Source organism: Salvelinus sp. IW2-2015, linkage group LG13 (genome assembly GCF_002910315.2).
Source record: "Salvelinus sp. IW2-2015 linkage group LG13, ASM291031v2, whole genome shotgun sequence".
Lineage (NCBI taxonomy): Eukaryota > Metazoa > Chordata > Actinopteri > Salmoniformes > Salmonidae > Salvelinus > Salvelinus sp. IW2-2015.
The window spans coordinates 1,784,031-1,804,516 of NC_036853.1; the positions used below are offsets into that span (position 1 = coordinate 1,784,031).

The following is a 20,486-nucleotide window of genomic DNA, read 5'->3' on the forward strand; positions in this document are numbered from 1 at the left end:
CAGCAAGCAATAGCCATGTTATCAGAGGCTTACTTCTTCCCGAAAATTGTCAACGCAGTTATTTATGATCATAATAACCATGATACGGGTAGGTAGTTAATCAAATGATGATGTCGTATAAAATGTTTCATAGACAGGCTAAATGATAATACCATGATATTACAGTGACTGTTTTTTTATTTGTCATCTTCTGTAACAAATCTCAGCAGTATGGTGTAGRTGGGTAGGTACAGAACATTAACAGACCTACGTGTTGTGATAAAAACCTCTCCCTGGCTGCAACGTGTGCATTCATTGAGTTCCTCAAAACAACACAGCGCTCTTATTCTCCTCCTCACTACCCAGGCTCTCAGAGTTCTCCCCCCAGGCAACACAGCCCTTTCCTGAGCTTCCCTCCCATAGTGGTGAAGGCTAGCTGTGCATGGGATCTCTAGCTAGCCTAGCGCCATTGTACGTGAGGAATTTGGCATGAAAGGCAGCCAGACGGGTCTCTTGCTCTCTGTATCATTTTGTATGCTACGGCCCAAGAGTGTCTTATCAGCTGTACTAATATCAGATCCTGGGCAGAGATTCCAGCGGTGGCAAACCAACGGAGGGAGCAACACTCAAACATTTGTCTAGCAGCTTTGTGAAGCCACATTCTGCCAGACAGAYGTCGACCGAGTTTKATCTGGGTAAAGAAATCAGGAAGGGAGACTGGTGGTACTGGATGATTTTAATATTTTTGACTCAACATCATGTAGCCTAGAATTTGCAGTTTGTTAAGTTCTGCCCTCAGTCTTCCTTTAAAAAAAGTAGCCTATACTTTGAGTAGATGCAGTGGGCTATGGCATCTGTTAATGCTATAGGCTAGGCCAGTGGTTTTCAAACATTTGACAGTTTTTGTTGTAGCATTAAAATAGCTCACCTCAATCAAGGGCTTGACAGTTAGTTGACAAGTTGAATTAGGTGTGCTAGCTCTGGAATAGTTCAAATATATGGAACGGCTGGTGGTCCCTGAGGAGAGGTTTGAATTGAAAGGGCTACAGTAAGGGATCAGGCCTATACACATATACATTTTTCATCTGAAGCTTTGCAGAAGGACTGCCAATGCCATTCAAAGTAAGGGTCACTGAGGAAGAATGAGCGAATGCAAGACTATATGCAATATAAATTACAGAACGACCGATAATAGGCAGAGCTGAATTATCGGGTCGATAGTCCTTTTGTAGTCTTTGCCGATAGTAAAGCTGCTGCTATGGCACCCGCCACTCACCGCCTGAGCCACGAGCACTGCACAAAGCCGAGGAATGTCTAGCTGAGAGAATCAGCAGCAAGCAACAAGCTAGCCCATTCTCCAGTAACCAAAACCAAACTCCTGTTGCAAATATTAGTTAATTGACGAATAAAGGCTTGTGTCAACGTGCCCACCCAGACATGCATGCAATAGCAAGCTAGCTATGTGACCTGTTAGCAAAGATCATGATAACTGTGATGTTAGCTAGCTATATTAGCTACTATGTTAGCTAGCTTGCTAGATAAACATGGCGCTAAGATATCAGATAGCTAGCTACGTTGGCTATTAGCTCCTAACATAACCCGGTTATCATTTTCAACATGCACCATTTTCGGCAACGAGCCATCTGACTTGTGGTGCAACGTTAGCTATTCACTGGTGTGCTGATCTGATGAACTGCAATCTTATCCATAAATTGACAGTTGGTAGTCGCATTACATTACTGTTGTGATATGGAAAGGTGTTTTAAAATAGCAAACTTTTTATTTAGACATAGGTTTAGCTTCCTAAGAATCTTCCTGCATGTTTATGCACCAAGAAAGCTGAAGATCAGCACTCGTGTGCATTCACCCTTCTCAAACTATGGGCAGATTTGAGTCATTCAGACAGAACGTGCATCGTTGCTTCATATTCTTTCCTAACCTCGCTCTCCTTGTCAGATATTAAGCACATTTATGGCTTGGTAGCAAAAGTTAAASGCCATTGAGCTAGTTCTCATAGTAGCAGTAAACTGCAGCAAGTGATATGAGCGATGGAGAGAGATATGAAAGGGAGCAAAGTTACAGCCTAGCTCTATCCAATCGTAGCAGAAGGATCAAGTTACAGTGCATTCGGAGAGTATTCATGTTAAGTTAGAACATTCTTCAAAAATTGATTCAATATTTTTYTTCCTTCACCAATCTACACACAAGACCCCATAATGACAAAGCGAGAACAGGTTCAGAAATGTTTGCAAATTTATTTAAAAAATAACAGAAAAAAAACGTTATTTAAGTATTCAGACCCCTTGCTATGAGACTCGAAATTGAGCTCAGGTACATCCTGTTTCCATTGATCAACCTTGAGATGTTTCTACAACTTATGTCAAAGGCACAGATCTGGGGGAGGGTATCAACACATTTCTGCAGCATTGAAGGTCCCAAAGAACACACTGGCCTCCATCATTCTTAAATAGAAGTTTAGAACCAAGATTCTTCTTAGAGCTGGCCGCCCGGCCAAACTGAGCAATTGAGGGAGAAGAGCCTGTCAGGGGAGGTGACCAAGAACCCGATGGTCACTGAAAGAGCTCCCAAGTTCCTCTGTGGAGATGGGAGAACAACCATCTTAGCAGCACTCCACCAATCAGGCCATTATGGTAGTGGGCAGAGAGAAGCCACTACTCAGTAAAAAGGCAGATGACAGCCTGCATGGAGGCACCTAAAGGCCTCGCAGACCATAAGAAACAAGATTCTCTGGTCTGATGACACCAAGATTGAACTCAATGCCAAGCGTCACATCTGGAGGAAACCTTGCACCACCCCTAYGGTGAAACAACATGGTGGCACCATCATGCTGTGGKGATGTTTTTCAGCGGCAGGGACTGGGAGACTAGTCAGGATCGAGGGAAAGATRAACGGAGAAAAGTACAGAGAGATCCTTCATGAAAACCTGCTCCAGAGTGCTCAGGACTTCAGACTGGGGCGAAGGTTCACCTTCCAACAGGACAATGACCCTAAGCACACAGCCAAGACAACGCAGGAGTGGCTTCAGGACAAGTCTCTGAATGTCTGAGTGGCCCAGCCAGAGCCCAGACTTGAACACGATCTAACATCTCTGGAGAGAACTGAAAATAGCTGTGCAGCGACACTCCCCATCCAACCTGATAGAGCTTGAGAGGATCTRCAGAGAAGAATGTGAGAAACTCCCCAAATATATGTGTGCCAAGCTTGTAGCATCATACCCAAGAAGACTGCCAAAGGTGCTTTAAACAAAGTACTGTTTTTTATTTTTAATACAATTGCAAAAAAAAATTTAAACCCCATAATGACAAAGCAAAAACAGGTTGTGTATAGATTGACAAGGGAATAATAATTTAAAAAAAGTAATTTTAAAGTAAGGCTGTAAAGTAACAAAATGTGGAAAAAGGGGTCTGAATACTTTCAGAAAACACTGTTCAACCCGCCCATTTCTTGACAGATAGCTGAACTAGCCAATTCAGTCATTTCGTCCTGGCAGCCAAGTTGTTTAGAGATGCGTCCTAACAGAAACGCATATCTATATAGATTGATATCTCCCTCTCTCCAGAGCACGGAATATGGTTTATCTCAGCTCACTGGTCACCATAGCAACACCCACCCGTAGCACGTGCTCCAGCAGGTATATTTCACTGGTCATTCCCAAAGCCAACACTTCCTTTGGCCACCTTTCCTTCCAGTTCTCTGCTGCCAATGACTGGAACGAATTGCAAATATCACTGAAGCCTTATATCTCCCTCTAACTTCAAGCATCAGCTGTCAGAGCAGCTTACCGATCACTGTACCTGTACACAGCCAATCTGTAAATAGCACACCCAACTACCTCATCCCCATATTATGACTTACCCTCTTGCACCCCAGTATCTCTACTTGCACATCTATCACTCCAGTGATAATGCTAAATTGTAAATATTTCACCTCTATGGCCTATTTATTGCCTTACCTCCCTACATTTGCACACACTGTACATAGATGTTTCTATTTGTGTTATTGACTGTATGTTTGTTTATGTGTAACTCTGTTGTTTTTGTCGCACTGCTTTGCTTTATCTTGGCCAGGTCGCAGTTGTAAATGAGAACTTGTCGTCAACTGGCCKACCTGGTTAAATAAAAGGTGAAATAACAAAATTAAATAAGCATCCATGATCACAAATCATGACATTACGTTGAAAGCATCTGCATTGAATAGATGTTCTTTTATATTCTCAAACTAACAGCAGTGCCTACGGTATATGATGTCCTTCCACACAGGGGTGAAATGCTGGAGTGATACTTCGATGTAAATGTTGTTGATCAGTAGGCTAATGGAAGTCCAATGGAAGGCAAACAGATTGTTTATCATCTGTGGCACCATAGACTCCACTGATCAGCCAAAACAAGCTCAATAACTCAATGCATGCACACACTCMTATTGAATATGCATTCACCTGTATTGTAGGCCAATGCCATCTTAATTTACCCAGTTTATCAAGAGATGTACCATTCATATACAATTATTAACATTATGTAGTTTGGTAAAAACAGTCCAAGTCCAATTTATTGTTTGATTTTAAAATTGATGCAGTAATGCATACATGGCTGTCTGGGAAATTGTCATCAACATTTTCTATTTCAATGATAAGCCTCCTAAAAAATACACATCGGACATTCTCTAATATAAATGGATGGACATGACTCGCCAAAAGAGTTTAAAAAAGAATGTACCCAAATGTCTCTTACTTTTAGCCTCCACATTTGGCTACTATGTGGGGCTGCAGGAAGGCAGGCTAAACCTACAGACACAGAACAAAAGGTCCTGACCTGAGATGGCCATCATGTTTTAGAAGCACTTAAAAGGGAAAGGGTGAAATTAAAATTTAAAAAAAGCAGTTGGAGAATAGGCTCAAAGTAAAAAATATCTGTGGTGCTGTAAATGATGTTGGACTAAATTCCCTAATGACATATTAAAGTATAAAGTGTTAAAAAGACGATACTCGAAGCTACCTACTACTATGGAAATGTCTGTTTGACTAGAATAATTTATTAAGGATGGAGGGGTCACGACACCAAATTACATTCTGAGTTTGGAACTTCCGATTTCGATTGAGTAGAATAGCCTCTTTTGCATTTCAAATTGCCTAATAAAAATGTAAGCTAACAATCTACTGGGCAGCAGATCAAAGTACAAAACAACATATTTAAGAAAGGAATGAGTAACCAGGTCAGTTTGTACAGTGATGGCCATTGGCTGGGCTAAATCTAAAATGCTGAGCTTCCTGCTGCTTTGGGTCCAACAGAGAGCTGGTGCAAAATGAAAGAAACACATTCTGACATGACTTTAGTGTCCACGCTTGAAAGTAGAGTCCCAATACATAACTACAATGTCACATTTTGTTGACAAAGATGAGATTTGAGAGGTAAAAGTATGCAACAAAGTGGCAATAGCCTAACTCAAAATGTCAGTTCATAACTTCAGTACATGTGCACTTCAATACTCATGGTTCCCACATGCAAACTCTGCCACAAACAACGTTTCCATCCACAGTTACGCAAATAAAGTCCTACCGTATAAAAACAAATAAACATCACAACTGTGATGGAAACAGGTAGTGTCGCTACAATTTTATAAATGCAGACAATTTATTCGTTCGACACGGTGGGAACTTTTCGTGTCTTAAAGTTTATTACGCAAGAAATGGTGGTGGAAATGCCTTTATGCGCAAATATTAATATAGTAACCACCATATGACTTGAGAAAGCATGCAGTTTACTAGGCTATAGATTAAATAAGTTATGAAGACCTTCACAGGGTGGTGAAAGTGCACAGTGATCTTGATGCTCCTTTCCAATAAATAACGAGGGTCTGATTCTGGTGACGTGATGATCGATGCTTGACTGCCGTTTGACAAATAAAAATATGAATCGCTCTTATCCATAAACTCATCATGTAGACTAGCCTACCCACACTGTATCTGCAAGCTGTTGGCTAGAGAGCACGTGCCAGAGTAGGCATATTTGCTATCCAACACAACAGTTTGTGACAAAACTATAGGTTTTGTTGAAAATGTGATGGAAACACATTAAACTTTAAGTTTTCATGTACCGAATACAAATCTAAGTGAAAAAGTACATTGGGTGTACTATGTCATCACGTACTGATTTTTATCCGCAACAAGTCTGTTGCGTGGAAACACAACTGGTGAGAAAATGCGCATATTTTCTTTATGCAGATTTTTTAAATATTCGCATGAAAATCTGTCGCCAATTGGATGGAAAACTAGCTAGACACAGATCCTGCCTTTCCTTCTGGGAAACATTTCTGATGACTGGGCAAATAGTTATTGGACACTCAAAGGAGCACCTGCTTCTCCAGTCTTTCTGTAGTAACATTACCAACTGTTCTGCAGTAACTAGGCCAAGTTTAACAAAACCATAAAGATCATCTTTAACACTAAGATACTTGCTAGGCAGTGGAACAACGATGATTTTAATTTAAAAATCCTCCCGCTCCTTATAGGACACATCACTGCACTCTATACTCCTCTGTAAACTGGTATTCTCTGTATACCCGCCGCAAGACCCACTGGTTGATGCTTATTTATAAAACCCTCTTAGGCCTCACTCTCCCCCTATCTGAGATATCTACTGCAGCCCTCATCCTCCACATACAACACCCGTTCTGACAGTCATATTCTGTTAAAGGTCCCCAAAGCACACATCCCTGGGCCCCTCATCTTTTCAGTTTGCGGCAGCTAGCAACTGGAAAGAGCTGCAAACAAACTCAAACTGGACAGTTTTATCTCAGTCTCTTCATTCAAAGACTCAATCATGGACTCTCTTACATACAGTTGTGGCTGCTTTGTGTGATGTATTGTTGTCTCTACCTCCTTGCCCTTTGTGCTATTGTCTGTACTGCTACCATGTGCTTCTGCCATGTTGCTGTCATAGATCTCTTTATTTTTGTATTTTTTATTTCACCTTTAACCAGGTAAGCTAGTTGAAACCAAGTTCTCAATTACAACTGCGACCTGGCCAATATAAAGCAAAGCAGTGCGACACAAACAACACAGAGTTACACATGGAATAACCAAGCGTACAGTCAATAACACAATAGAAAAAAATAAAGTCTATATACAGTGTGTGCAAATGTCGTGAGGTGGTAAGGCAATAAATAGGCCATTGTAGCGAAGTAATATATATATATATATATACACATATTTTATCCCAGCAGGAGGCCTTTTGCCTTTTTGTAGGCTGTCATTGTAAATAAGAATTTGTTCTTAATGGACTTGCCTAGTTAAATAAAGATTTTTTTTWAAATGTAACACCTGACTCGAGCTGAACTTTGAAGCCGACCCTATTACTACTGTAGCTACTAGTTCCACTGCCACAAATACAATTCGTACTTTGATTGGCACACGTTTCAAGTAGGATTTTACAAATGTAAAATAATAATTTAGAGTTGATTAACTAGTTAGAGATAATTCAGTGAATAAACTTGTCAATATAGTTTGGCTACAGTGACTAACTTCAAATAGCCAGACAGAGAGCGAGAGAAATCAATTTTAGTACGCGACGGTGGCATACCTACGTGTCATTTGTCTTGGAATAATGTGCTCTGGAGGCGTCAAACGTGTATCTTCGTTGATCAGAATTTTGCACAACACTGATTCAATAATTTAAAGCACTCCGTGACCTGCCAACAAAGTTAAACAACAAGGAAGAAACGCAGGAATTTGAGTGCGAGCAAAGCCCGAATACCTGACCGATTTTGGTCAACTATAGTTATCGGTATCTTAACTTTTCCATACATATATGATCGGTAAATAAACATAATTTCTCACCTTTTATCGGTACGATGTTTGTAGCCATTTTCCTGAAGCTGCAATTTTTATCCATCCACTCGCTCGCGCAGACACAACGTCAGTTCCTGTTGAGGTAGTTTGGTTTGGTTTGATCACGTTTCACCAAAATCATACAAAATTGGGAAACAGCGTCACCATGTGGCACAAAACAGAAAGATGACAAGGAAAAATAATCCTGGAAATCTTTGGACAATGTTGATGTTATCTGAATCTCTGATTATAATTTGTGTATTTATGCGTGATGGGCTATTTGGTGTCACTGTCATCAGGTTCACAAACAATATGAACAGCTAGTAAATTGATTTTGTATGTTCCATTTGTAGTCAGATGTTTTTACTTAGCTTGAGAGTTGACTACTATGAGAAAATAACAAACAGAACAGGTTATTCAAATAAAATAAAAAACAAAAGCTGTATCATCTTAACCTCAAGACACACGACATGAGAAATTCTAAGACATTTACATTTTAAGGGCTGTGCATTGCATTCAAATTACTATTGTAATTCTTGACTCCCAGAATGACTCAAATACATGCAACAGTTGAGACTGGAATGGGTTGGACCACGTCCCAATTCAGCATCTCTTTGGCTCTGATGTAACTCCGCCCTCTTGCTTTACACAGGTTTGTAAACGCCACGTACATCTTGCTTCACAGCACCTTGACCAACAATTTCATGCAAACAATTTGTCTGACTACTTCTGCCCAACTGGCTGCCAACGCGACTATCACAGAGCAAAGAGAACATTTCTACCCAATGGGAATGGTTGGGGGCGGGGCGTTGCCATGGCAATTAGCTGTTCGGTTGGTCTTACTAAGAAGAGGCTGACCGGTGTAAAGTGCATGACATCTGTAAACAGACTCCAGTCTTTTCGAATTGTCTGCAGGGTTGGATGAATTATAGCAAACGTTTAAAAAAAATAACTGAAAAGGGGGGCACTGTCAAAGTAAGTTTTTGTTTCTTTTAGCTTTTCAATTAAATGTAACGTTAGTATCATACTATTATGGACAACTTACATTTCAGTAGTTGGAGATCATGCGTGCTCGTGATCTATCCACACCCTAACGTTACTTGTTCAACACTTCAGTACCTAGCTAGATAGTTATTATGCTGCTACCTGTATATCTTACACATATTTTACCTTTATTTAACTAGGCAAGTCAGTTAAGAACAAATTCTTATTTTCAATGACGGCCTAGGAACAGTGGGTTAACTGCCTGTTCAGTGGCAGAACGACAGATTGGTACCTTGTCAGCTCAGGGATTTGAATTTACAAGCTTTCGGTTAATAGTCCAACACTAACCACTAGGCTACCCTGCCGCCCAGAGCTCATTAGAATATTATCAAAAAATAACCACAATATGAACCTGGTAAAATTAGATGGCTAGATAACAGATGTAACAGAACAAGTGCAACAATATTGACTGCTGATGTGGTCATGATGTTACACCTAAACAGGTTGACAAGGTTCTCTTTCAGGTGTCAAAGCCCAAGAGAACTGGGCTACGTTAAGTTGCTAAACGTTGTCGAACGCTGCAGATAGAAATGCAACCAACATGATTTTTTTGTTCTACATGTCGGAGAGGCACTTTTGTTCTGCATAACATATCTGAACGTTCCAAAACGTGTCCTGCTGAACACCCCTTATATCCCATAGACAAGTGAGTGGCACAGTCACCACGGTTTTATTCTGGTCGAGGTTACTGTGGGGATTAAGATTAAACTAGTTTAACTTGTCAACACATTGGTCAGTAGGGAGGAGTGGGTGTGGGTTCACTGGCTCCAAAAGCATCGGCCACATTTCCAAGGCCAGTGAGCTTACTGTAAGAGGGTGATGTTTACTGAAGAACAGTTCAGTATAACCCTGTTTATTCATGTTATCTATGAAACATTTAGGATTTTAATATGCCCTATATACATAAAGAGATCGTTTGGCAACATACAATATCAATGACTTACCTATAGGCTCAAATAGATGCTGTATATCTTGCCATTCTGTCTATGAAATAGTAGATTAGTGTCAGTTCATTTAACCAACTGTGAAATGTGTCTATTTGACCATTAGCCATTTCTCATAGTTTCTCTTGAAGCAGCTGTTTATGTAGTCAATGATTAACCTCAGCTAGGTGATGTTCTCCTGTGTACACAGATGTTGTGGAGTAAAGCCTCTTGCCACTACACTGTGCTCCTCCTGAGCCTGTGGTTCTGTGTGGAAGCAGTGCCCATCGCTGTGGACAAGACTAAAGTGGAAACCCCAGAGGAGAAACTGGAGGCACCACAGAGTGTGGTGAGTGGATAGTGGTGAGTGTGGAGTGTGTGTGTTTGTGTTGCAGTACCTACATTGCCTTCGGGAAAGTATTCAGACCACTTGATTTCTTTCTCAAAATGTTGCTACGTTAAAGCCTTATTCTAAAATTAATTCAATGTACACACTACCCCATAATGACAAAGCGAAAACAGGTTTTGAGATTTCTTTTTGCAAATTTATAATAACAAAACAACAACAAATGTATTTACATAAGTGTTCAGACCCTTGGTCCACCCAATCCTTTACAGACTGAAACCAACAGGTCTGACCATTCTCTGTTCCACCCAATCCTTTACATACTGAAACCAACAGGTCTGACCATTCTCTGATCCACCCAATCCTTTACAGACTGAAACCAACAGGTCTGGCCATTCTCTGGTCGCACCTAATCCCTTACAGACTGAAACCAAACAGGTCTGGCCATTCTCTGGGCCATCCAATCCTTTACAGACTAAACCAACAGGTCTGGGCATTCTCTGGGCCATCCAATCCTTTACAGACTGAAACCAAACAGGTCTGGCCATTCTCTGGCCATCCAATCCTTTACGGACTGAAACCAACAGGTCGGCCTTCTCTGGGCCATCCAATCCTTTACGGACTGAAACCAACAGGTCTGGCCATTCTCTGATCCACCCAATCCTTTACAGACTGAAAATCAACAGGTCTGGCCATTTTCTGGGCCATCCAATCCTTTACAGACTGAAACCAACAGGTCTGGCCATTCTCTGGGCCATCCAATCCTTTACGGACTGAAACCAACAGGTCTGGCCATTCTCTGGGCCATCCAATCCTTTCACAGACTAAAACCAACAGGTCTGGGCATTCTCTGGGCCATCCAATCCTTTACAGACTGAAACCAACAGGTCTGGCCATTCTCTGGGCCATCCATCCTTTACGGACTGAAACCAACAGTTCTGGCCATTCTCTGGGCCATCCAATCCTTTACGGACTGAAACCAACAGGTCTGGCCATTCTCTGATCCACCCATCCTTTACAGACTGAAATCAACAGGTCTGGCCATTTTCTGGGCCATCCAATCTTACAGACTGAACCCACAGGTCTGGCCATTCTCTGGGATCCAATCACCTTTACGGACTGAAACCAACAGTGTGCTGGCCATCTCTCTGCCATCCAATCCTTTACGGACAAAACCAACAGGTCTGCCATTCTCTCTGATCCACCCAATCCTTTACAGACTGAAATCAAACAGGTCTGGCCATTCTCTGGGCCATCCAATCCTTTACAAGACTGAAACCAACAGGTCTGGCCATTCTCTGGGCCATCCAATCCTTTACGGACTGAAACCAACACAATACCCATCATTAACCCAGAGCCATACTGTATATAGCAGTGCATTCGGAAATTATTAGACGCCTTAAACATTTTCCACATTTTGTTACATTACAGCCTTATTTCTAAAATTGATACAATTATATTTTTTTCTTCATCAACTACACAAAATACCCATAATAACAAAGTGAAAACAGGTTTTAGAAATGATTGCACTTTTTCTTTTTTCTTAACTTTACATAAGTATTCAGACCTTTTGCATAAGACTTGAAATTGAGCTCAGTGCGTCCTGTTTCCATTGAATTCAACCTTGAGATGTTTCTACAACTTGATTGGAGTCCACCTGTGGTAAATTCAATTGATTGGACATGATTTGGAAAGGCACACACCTGTCTATATAAGGTCCCACAGTTGACAGTGCGTGTCAGAGCAAAAACCAAACCATGAGCTCCGAGACAGGATTGTGTCGAGGCTCAGATCTGCGGAAGTGTACCAAAAATGTCTGCAGCATTGAAGGACCATAAGAACACAGTGGTCTCCATCATTCTTAGGTGGTTCCAAACTTCTTCCATTTAGACTCTTCCTACAGCTGGCCAAACTGAGCAATCGGGGGAGAAGGGCCTTGGTCAGGAAGGTGACCAAGAACCTGTTGGTCACTCTGATAGAGTTCTAGAGTTCCTCTGTGGAGATGAGAGAACCTTCCAGAAGGACAATCATCTTTGCAGCACTCCACCAGTCAGGCCTTTCTGGTAGTGGCCAGACGAATGCCAATCCTCTGTAAAGGCACATGACAGCCCGCTTGGAGTTTGCCAAAAGGCAGCTAAAGACTCTCAGACCATGAGAAACAAGATTCTCTGGTCTGATGAAATCAAGATTGAACTCTTTGGCCTGAATGCCAAGCGTCGCGTCTGAAGGAAACCTGGCAGCATCATGCTGTGGGGGTGTTTTTCAGCGGCAGGGACTCTGAGCCTAGTCAGGATCGAGGGAAAGATAAACGGAGCAAAGTGCAGAGAGATCCTTGATGAAAATCTGCTCCAGAGCACTCAGGACCTCAGACTGGGGTCAATGTTCACCTTCCAACAGGACAATGACCCTTAGCACACAGCCAAGACAACGCAGGAGTGGCTTCGGGACAGGTCTCTGAATGTTCTTGAGTGGCCCGGACTTGAAAACGATTGAACGTCTCTGGAAAGACCTGAAAATAGCTGTGCAGCAACGCTCCCCATCCAACCTGACAGAGCTTGAGAGGATCTGCAGAGAAGAATGGGAGAAACTCCCCAAATACTATTTTTCCAAAGGTGCCTCAACAAAGCACTGATTAAAGGTTGTTACTACTTATGTAAATGTGATATTTCCGTGTTCTTATTTTTTCTACAAAAATTGCTAGAAACTTGTTTTTGCTTTGTCGTTATGGTGCATTGTGTGTAGATGAGATTTTTATTTTTTGTGAAGTTCATCATAATTTATTACACTTGTAGAGGTAGGACCACACACCATATCATTGCATGACTCCAAGTTTACTTCGATAGGATGGTTATTAGATTAATATTTGTGCATAAAGGCGTTCCCACCGCCATTTGTCGCATAATACATTTTACCGACACAAAAAGATCTCACCATGTCGAACGAACAAATCATCTGTCGGCATTTATAAAATTGTACCGAAACTACCTGTTTCCGTCACAGCTGTCATGATTTGTTTTTGTACGCTCTTGGAGCATGAATAATGAGTCAGAAAGAGGAAAAGCTCTTAAAGAAATACACCACTGCAGAAAATGGAAGGAGGTCTAGACATACCATAGGCCACATGTGAATCCAATGTAAACCTGTCCCCTTTCCACTTACGTACTGCAATGTGGATTTGGACTTTGGGTTTTTGTTTCAGGACACCGGGCTTCACTATGACCGCTACCTCAGGGAAGTCATTGATTTCCTGGAGAAGGACCAGCATTTTAGAGAGAAGCTCCACAATACAGACATGGAGGACATTAAGGTACCCCAGCAGCTATAGCATTTGCAGGGCCGTGTTCATTAGACGCCAAACAGATTTTAAAAAACGTACTGAAACAGGGATGGGCTACCTGTACTCGTCCAATAAGAAATGATCATTTTATTTTCCCGTTGCAAAACATTTTCAGCTGTTGTTCGTTCCTGCCCTAATGAACACGATCCAGCTGGCCTCGTCGGGCTCCTTTGATTGTTTTTGGCCCTCAAATCTCTGGCTGCTTTTGTTTCTGAGCAGCAAGGCAAGCTGGCCAAAGAGCTGGACTTTGTCGGCCATCACGTGAGGACCAAACTGGACGAGCTGAAGAGGCAGGAGGTGAACAGGCTAAGGACGCTCATCAAAGCCAAACAAGACGCTGAGGGAGGGCATGGTACGCTGGTGTATCTGTTATTCAAATATGTAATTTCCTGTCTAAATGGCTGCCATCCTATGAGCAGGAATGCTTGTCCAGTTGACAGGAAATGATGCAGTGAACCACCAACATCCTAAGATTGATATAGTGTGTCACATAGGAAAGTGGAAGTGCCTTGAGGTTATTGTTCAAGTAAATAGGAAAGTCACATGTTGTGAAATGTCTATATTGACACATTTGGGAAGAGGGGTTGAGGTTCTACTACCGAGCATGGTCTTGCACTCAACCAAGACCGTGCTTACATTGGAACTGCCAGAAATACTTGGCTGTGGTCACTGCCAAAGCTAACGTGCAGTCGAGAGTCGGTCATCAAAAAACTCTCAACTGCCTGGGAAATGTTAGCACATTCTTTTAGCGTTGCACTACAAATGTCCACAATGTCAGTAACTGCTTGGTGTCATCAGTCAACATAGTGTGACTAGTTAATTATTAAGAGGGGATTTTAATGTGGAACATTTCAAAGTAAAGGTCACTATCATTAATTACAATGATTTGAATTGTGGATAAACGTCAGCTGTAACTACACAATTACCTCATCATATACAGCCTCCATTTTGTCAGCAGTTTTCAGCAAGGGACTTGTAACCACTTAACTGGTATAGTATTAGTTTCCCTCCTAATTAGAGCCTTCTCTCCTCTTTCCCCTCAGAAATGAACCACAAGGCGATGCTCAAGCAGTTTGAGTACATGAACCACATGAACCCACACACCTTTGAAGTGGAGGACCTGGATAAGCTTATTCAATCGGTAGGGATGTTGTCCGTACACACTACACCACGGATCATCAACTAGATTCAGCCTCCAATTTTATTTCTTGAGCGGATGGTCGAGGGACCGGAAACATAATTACATATAATTTGCAGACTGCAAATTGACCGCAAGAAGCCCAAACATATATAATATTTGACTAAAACATAATAATTTCAAACCTTGCTTACATTTGTATACAATCATGTCTCTCTATTATGCGTGTGAATACTTGAACAGATTTCCCAAATGAAAATCCCTTGGAGCTGATTTCGCCAGTTGGGGAACCCTGCACTACACCATGATACAATTATTAAAATGGCCGCACAACGGTTCTTAAAACCACTGTGCTCAGAACTTGTGGTGCATGTACCAAAATTAAACCAGGGTCTATACTGAAAAAATTGTTTTAAAAGTTCACACACTGACAATGGCCTTACAACAAATGTTTGCTCTGCACTTGTCTCTTGAATGAATAAACAACTCTCTGGTGAACGAGGACATCCATTTTGAGCCAACAGCCCAAAGGGGTTGTAGCCTTAAAGCTAACTTGTTGTGTTTGAATAGCAGCTGTATTGGGAAGTATACCCTAACCATGCACACCACGTACATGTGCTCCATCTGGTGGAAAAAATACGTTTAGAGGACGATCATTTACACTTAAAATTAGTCATCAGGAACATGTCATGTCTTTCTCACTCTCTTCTCTAATGGTCTCGTTCCCCAGTTGTTATTGGTCTCTGACACTGGACAGTGGGCTTGTATTTATTTAAATTCCAGATTGTAATGGGAATTTTCAGGTGAACAAAATGTAGAGCTGTCGTTGAGGAAGTCAATCCAGTTTAATACAATAATTCAGGCAGACACCTCCAGAACATAAGCATAGAAAATGTCTAACGGTCCTTCTCTAAGGCACCTATATTAATCAGTTAATCAGACCGTACCAAATATTCTGTACACATCAGCCCGAGAGACTTGTACAAAGTCACAACATCAGCGACTACAGGATCACACTGTGTCACAGAGATATTTTCAGTGTACCTTCTGCAGCTCTGGCATCAATCACTATCAAACATTCAACACTGACAGACATTTGATACAGGCAGTTAAAACAGGTCAAAGGTAAGAACATTCATACTTAGTTACAGCAGATAATTGTAGACTCACAAGTGAAAATGACCTAATTAAATATGGTACTTAAATGTACATGGTTAAGTCCTGTTTCCCTCCCCAAGAGAATGTATCTGCATGCGTCTCCCGAACATAAAATCCTGTTTATTACATAGGAGGCTGCGGAGGGGAGAACGACTCTTACTAATGTTTGGAATGGAGTAAATGGAATGCTATAAAACACATGGAAACTATGTGTTTGAGTTCAATACCATTCAATTTGTTCCGTTCTAACCGTTACTATGAGACCGTCCTCCCCAATTAAGGTGCCACCGGGCCGGTTATGGTTTATTACATATCAATCCAGATCCCAGTAAATCAAATACTGGAAAAGAATTAATCAAATCATTTCTCATTACACAGATCTGTCAAAATGTTCACTTACCTGGTATAATTAGGGTTGCTATAGGAAGAATAAGAATCGCATGCTTTCTCTTTCCTGGTTGATATATAGGCTACCAATGACTTGGAGAACTTTGACCAGAAGCGTCACGAGGAGTTTAAGAGGTACGAGATGATGAAGGAGCACGAGAGGAAGGAGCACCTGAAGAACCTCGACGAGGAGCATCGTAAAGACGAGGAGCAGCACTATGAAGAGCTGAGGAAGAAACACGCAGACCATCCTAAAATCAACCACCCTGTAAGACGTTTACCTTTATACTGTAACTAAACCCAAAATCAACCACCCTGTGAGGCATTTACCTTGATAATCAACCCCCCCCCTAAGACATTTCAGTGACATTAAACCCCAAATTCACTAGCCTGGTCTCAGATCTTTTTGTGCTATAGACCTGTAGCCAACCATATGAGTTGGCTTCACAGCACAAACAGATCCTGGACCAGGCTACAAAGTGTGTGTGTGTGTGTGTGTGTGTGTGTGTGTGTGTGTGTGTGTGTGAATGTGGTGTGTGTGTGTGTGTGTGTGTGTGTGTGTGTGTGTGTGTGTGTGTGTGTGTGTGTGTGTGTGTGTGTGTGTAGGGCAGTCAGGACCAGCTGAAAGAGGTCTGGAAGGAGTCCAGATTGGTTTGACCCAAATGACTTTGACCCCAAGACCTTCTTCAAACTCCACGGTAAGTTCACACCAGAAGCTATTCACAGCTTGAAACCACTGAACAAAAGTCAAATAAATTAATATTGTCTCAAATTACACACCAACCACAATGAAGCCTATTGAGAAATTATGTCTTGCAGATTCCAACGGAGACGGCTACATTGATGAGCAGGAGCTTGAAGCCCTGTTCACTAAAGAGGTGTGTGTGTGTGTGTGTGTGTGTGTGTGTGTGTGTGTGTGTGTGTGTGTGTGTGTAGCTGGAATAGGCCTAGTTTTGAAATGTGTGTGTTTTGTAGCTGGAGAAGATGTACAGACCCAATCTAGATGAGGATGACATGACAGAGATGGAGGAGGAGAGACTGCGCATGAGGGAACACGTCATGAATGAGGTGAGCTGGCACGAGGGGTGGGGTATGATGGGGTCACTGAGGCATACACACAGCCAACTGTTTTCAGGATTTTGCCCCACTGCTTCTTCAGTCAACCTACTTGCTGACATTGATTTCCTTTCATCTGTACTCAGGTAGACACCAACAAGGACAGACTGGTCTCCCTGGAGGAGTTCCTGATGTCCACAAACAAGAAAGAGTTCTTAGAGCCAGACAGCTGGGAGGTAAGAGACAGGTTGCCACCACCTGCTGCCACCTGAGGTGGTCAAGGGTACAGACATGTTGTTAACTCTGAGAGGCTATGCAGTAATGGAGCTTCTACCCTCTCATCTCGTCTCCTCCTCAGACTCTGGAGCAGGCTCCCGCGTACACCGACGAGGAGATGAAGTTGTTTGAGGAGCAGCTGGCCCAGGAGGAGAGCAACCTCAACCAGAAGAACTCAGATCTGCAGAAACAGAAGGAGGAGCTGGAGAGGCAGCAAGAGAAGCTCAACGCCCAGAAAGCTGAGCTGCAGCAGGTAACATAATACATAGCAATGTTAGCATTTACAAAATGTTAGCATAAACAGCTAACAATCAATTAACAGCTAACATTGTTAACGTTTGACACCAAATGCATCTGCAGCACACAGCAGCAGAGCTTTGACACAGTAGAATCAAGTACCTTCAGTATTAGAGGGGTAACCAACTTAAATAAGTGACTTGTAATTTGACTGTTTATTGTGTGACATTGGCTCACCCTCAACAAAAGAGAGCACCATTTCATCTACAATTTTGTTAATTGTGAACACTTTTGAACTGGGTTATCACTCTCCCATGTTGTTGGTGGATAACATCTCCTTCTCTTGTCTGTCTTCTCCTCAGGCTGTGGAACACATGCAGATAATCAAATCGGAAAAAGCAAACGCCGCCATTGAGGTTAAAGGTTAGTTCAAGTTGCCTTCAGTTATAATATCCTCTATCATAGACTGGTATTACCATCATTAATAAGAACTATTGGTCGAATCCTAACTTCCACTTAAGTAGTCATGCATTGATGTCAATGGGAGACCAAGTCAACATTTGACTGAAGAGGAAGTTAGGATTTGCCCTCATCTGTTTCAAACACGGTGATGTGTTAACTTGTCTTTAGATGGAGGCGCTACAGTAGCAGTACCCCCTGGAGGTCAAGCATTGCCAGTATTACCAGGAGCCATTCTACCTCTACCCCCCGGTCACCAGCAACACTTACCTGCACGCTCTTAGCAGGCCTGGCAGCTTTTTCCTGTGTGTGGATCTGTGTGTTTGCGTGTGTGTGTGTGTATATAAATCTCGCAGTGAATCAGTTTTAGTCTGTTTTAATGTGTTGTCAGACCTCCGGATTTCCCACAACACACCCCGAATGCACATATACAGTCCAACAATTTCCAGACACTAGCTAAACCAATTAGAATGTAGCCTTTGATTTTGACCCACTTCTAGTTGTGGCGTTCTGTAGCTGGCAGGAGCAGCCAGCACAACCGACAAGACTTGAAAGAATCTCTGAACCAGACATTCTGTGGACAATCCACTCTTCGTTATTAGTTCATTATAACCTATTGACAACCACGGCACAGTTCTAGATGGGAAGTGCTTTGGGAGAAGTGGGAAGAGTTTTTGTTCCTGAATATTAGCAGAATGTGTGCAGTATTTCGTTTTCTACCTAGTTAGGTAGGCTACCCAGTGGCATCGTTTCTTGGAAAAACATGTTTAAAATTCATTTGGTTTAATAGTTTACAGAGGAGGTCAAATTAATGTCTATTTTGACATGCTGCTTGATCCAATCCATGGATTTGTGGGGTAATACCATGGATATTTGACATTAATACCACAGATATTGTTCTATACTTAAGACCATGGGTATTCTACTATACTTAATACCAGTGGTGAAAAGTACTTAAGTATAAATACTTTTAAGTACTACTTAAGTAGCTTTTTTTGGTATCTTTACTTTATTTTTAATTTTTTGACAACTTTTACTTCACTCCATACATTTTCCCTGACACCCAAAAGTACTCAATACATTTTGAATGCTTAGCAGGACATGAACATGGTCCAATTCACACACTTATCAAGAGAACATCCCTGGTCATCCCTACTGCCTGATCTGGTGGACTCACGAAACACAAATGCTTCATTTGTAAATTATGTCTGAGTGTTGGAGCGTGCCCCTGGCTATCCGTAAATTTAAAAATAAAGTAAAACTGGCTGTCTGGTTTGCTTAATAAGCAAATTGAAATTATTTATACTTTTACTTTTGATACTTAAGTATGTTTAAAACCAAATACTTGTAGACTTTTACTCAAGTGTTATTTTACTTGGGGACTTTTTCACTTTTACTTAAGTCATTTTCTATTAATTTATCTTTACTTTTACTCAAGTATTACAATTGGGTACGTTTTCCACCACTGCTTAATACCATGGTTTCATTCCACAAGAAGAGCAGTAAAACAAATGTAGGAAACTACAGGCCTGTGACGATCCTCAGCACCTTATCCAAAGTTGTTGAGAGATTAGTTTTTCATCATCTTGAGGGATAACTTCTCGAGCACAAACTTCTTTATGAACTCCAATCTGGCTTTAGAACAGCTTATCCACCTGTTTGACCACATCAAGCAGGAAAGTGAGAAGGGGAACTATACAGGTATGGTCATGTTAGACTTGCAGAAAGCTTTTGACACTGTGGATCATGATATTCTCCTGATGAAACTGAAAAGCATGGGTACAAATGATGTAGCAGTGAATTGGTTTAAGTCTTCTCTGACCAACAGAACACAAGTATTTAATGTTGGTGATGTTCTGTCAGAGGCCAAAGAAATATGTGGAGTACCGCAGGGATCAATTTTAGGGCCTCTCTTATTTCTTATATACGTTAATGATATGCCAGATACAGTAAATTGCAAACTCCTGCTTTATGCTGACAACTCAGCCAGGGAAGGATACAATTTACATAGAGGAGACCATCAGGAAGGAATTGCATTTTGTTTGAGATTGGTTGACTGACAACAAATTGTCGCTACATTTGGGAAAAACTGAATCGATTTTGTTTGGAACAAAACTTAGATCGCTTAGGGCTGACAAGATAAAGGTAAACTGTGCAGGCAAGGAGATTGACTCTAAAACAAGTGTGACTTATCTTGGTGTGTCCCTAGATCATTCCCTTTCTGGAGACCTGATTGCTGCTAAAATGGCGAACACATTTTAATTGTAACACTAGATATTTTAACATCAAAGTCAAGAAACTGC

The 20,486-nt window shown here is 41.5% G+C and overlaps 2 protein-coding genes across 2 annotated transcripts in view; one reads left to right on the top strand and one right to left on the bottom strand.

Moving 5' to 3' along the window:
* LOC111971957 (phosphatidylinositol 4-phosphate 3-kinase C2 domain-containing subunit alpha) overlaps positions 1 to 7,914 on the bottom strand; it is a 70,660-nt gene extending 62,746 nt beyond the window's left edge. Inside the window, exon 1 of the mRNA XM_023998751.1 lies at positions 7,832 to 7,914. The gene's annotated coding sequence lies outside the window, so the exon portion shown is untranslated. The remainder of the gene's footprint in view (positions 1 to 7,831) is intronic.
* A 756-nt stretch (positions 7,915 to 8,670) lies between these two features.
* On the top strand, positions 8,671 to 19,438 carry LOC111971931 (nucleobindin-2-like). The gene is given in 14 exon segments (XM_023998718.2): positions 8,671 to 8,797; positions 10,001 to 10,138; positions 13,335 to 13,442; positions 13,692 to 13,824; positions 14,516 to 14,613; positions 16,238 to 16,423; positions 16,762 to 16,800; positions 16,802 to 16,853; positions 16,975 to 17,033; positions 17,131 to 17,223; positions 17,358 to 17,447; positions 17,570 to 17,740; positions 18,087 to 18,147; positions 18,355 to 19,438. Coding segments are annotated over 14 exon segments (1,395 nt in total). The 5' UTR covers positions 8,671 to 8,743; the 3' UTR covers positions 18,468 to 19,438.
* The last annotated feature ends 1,048 nt before the right edge of the window (positions 19,439 to 20,486 follow it).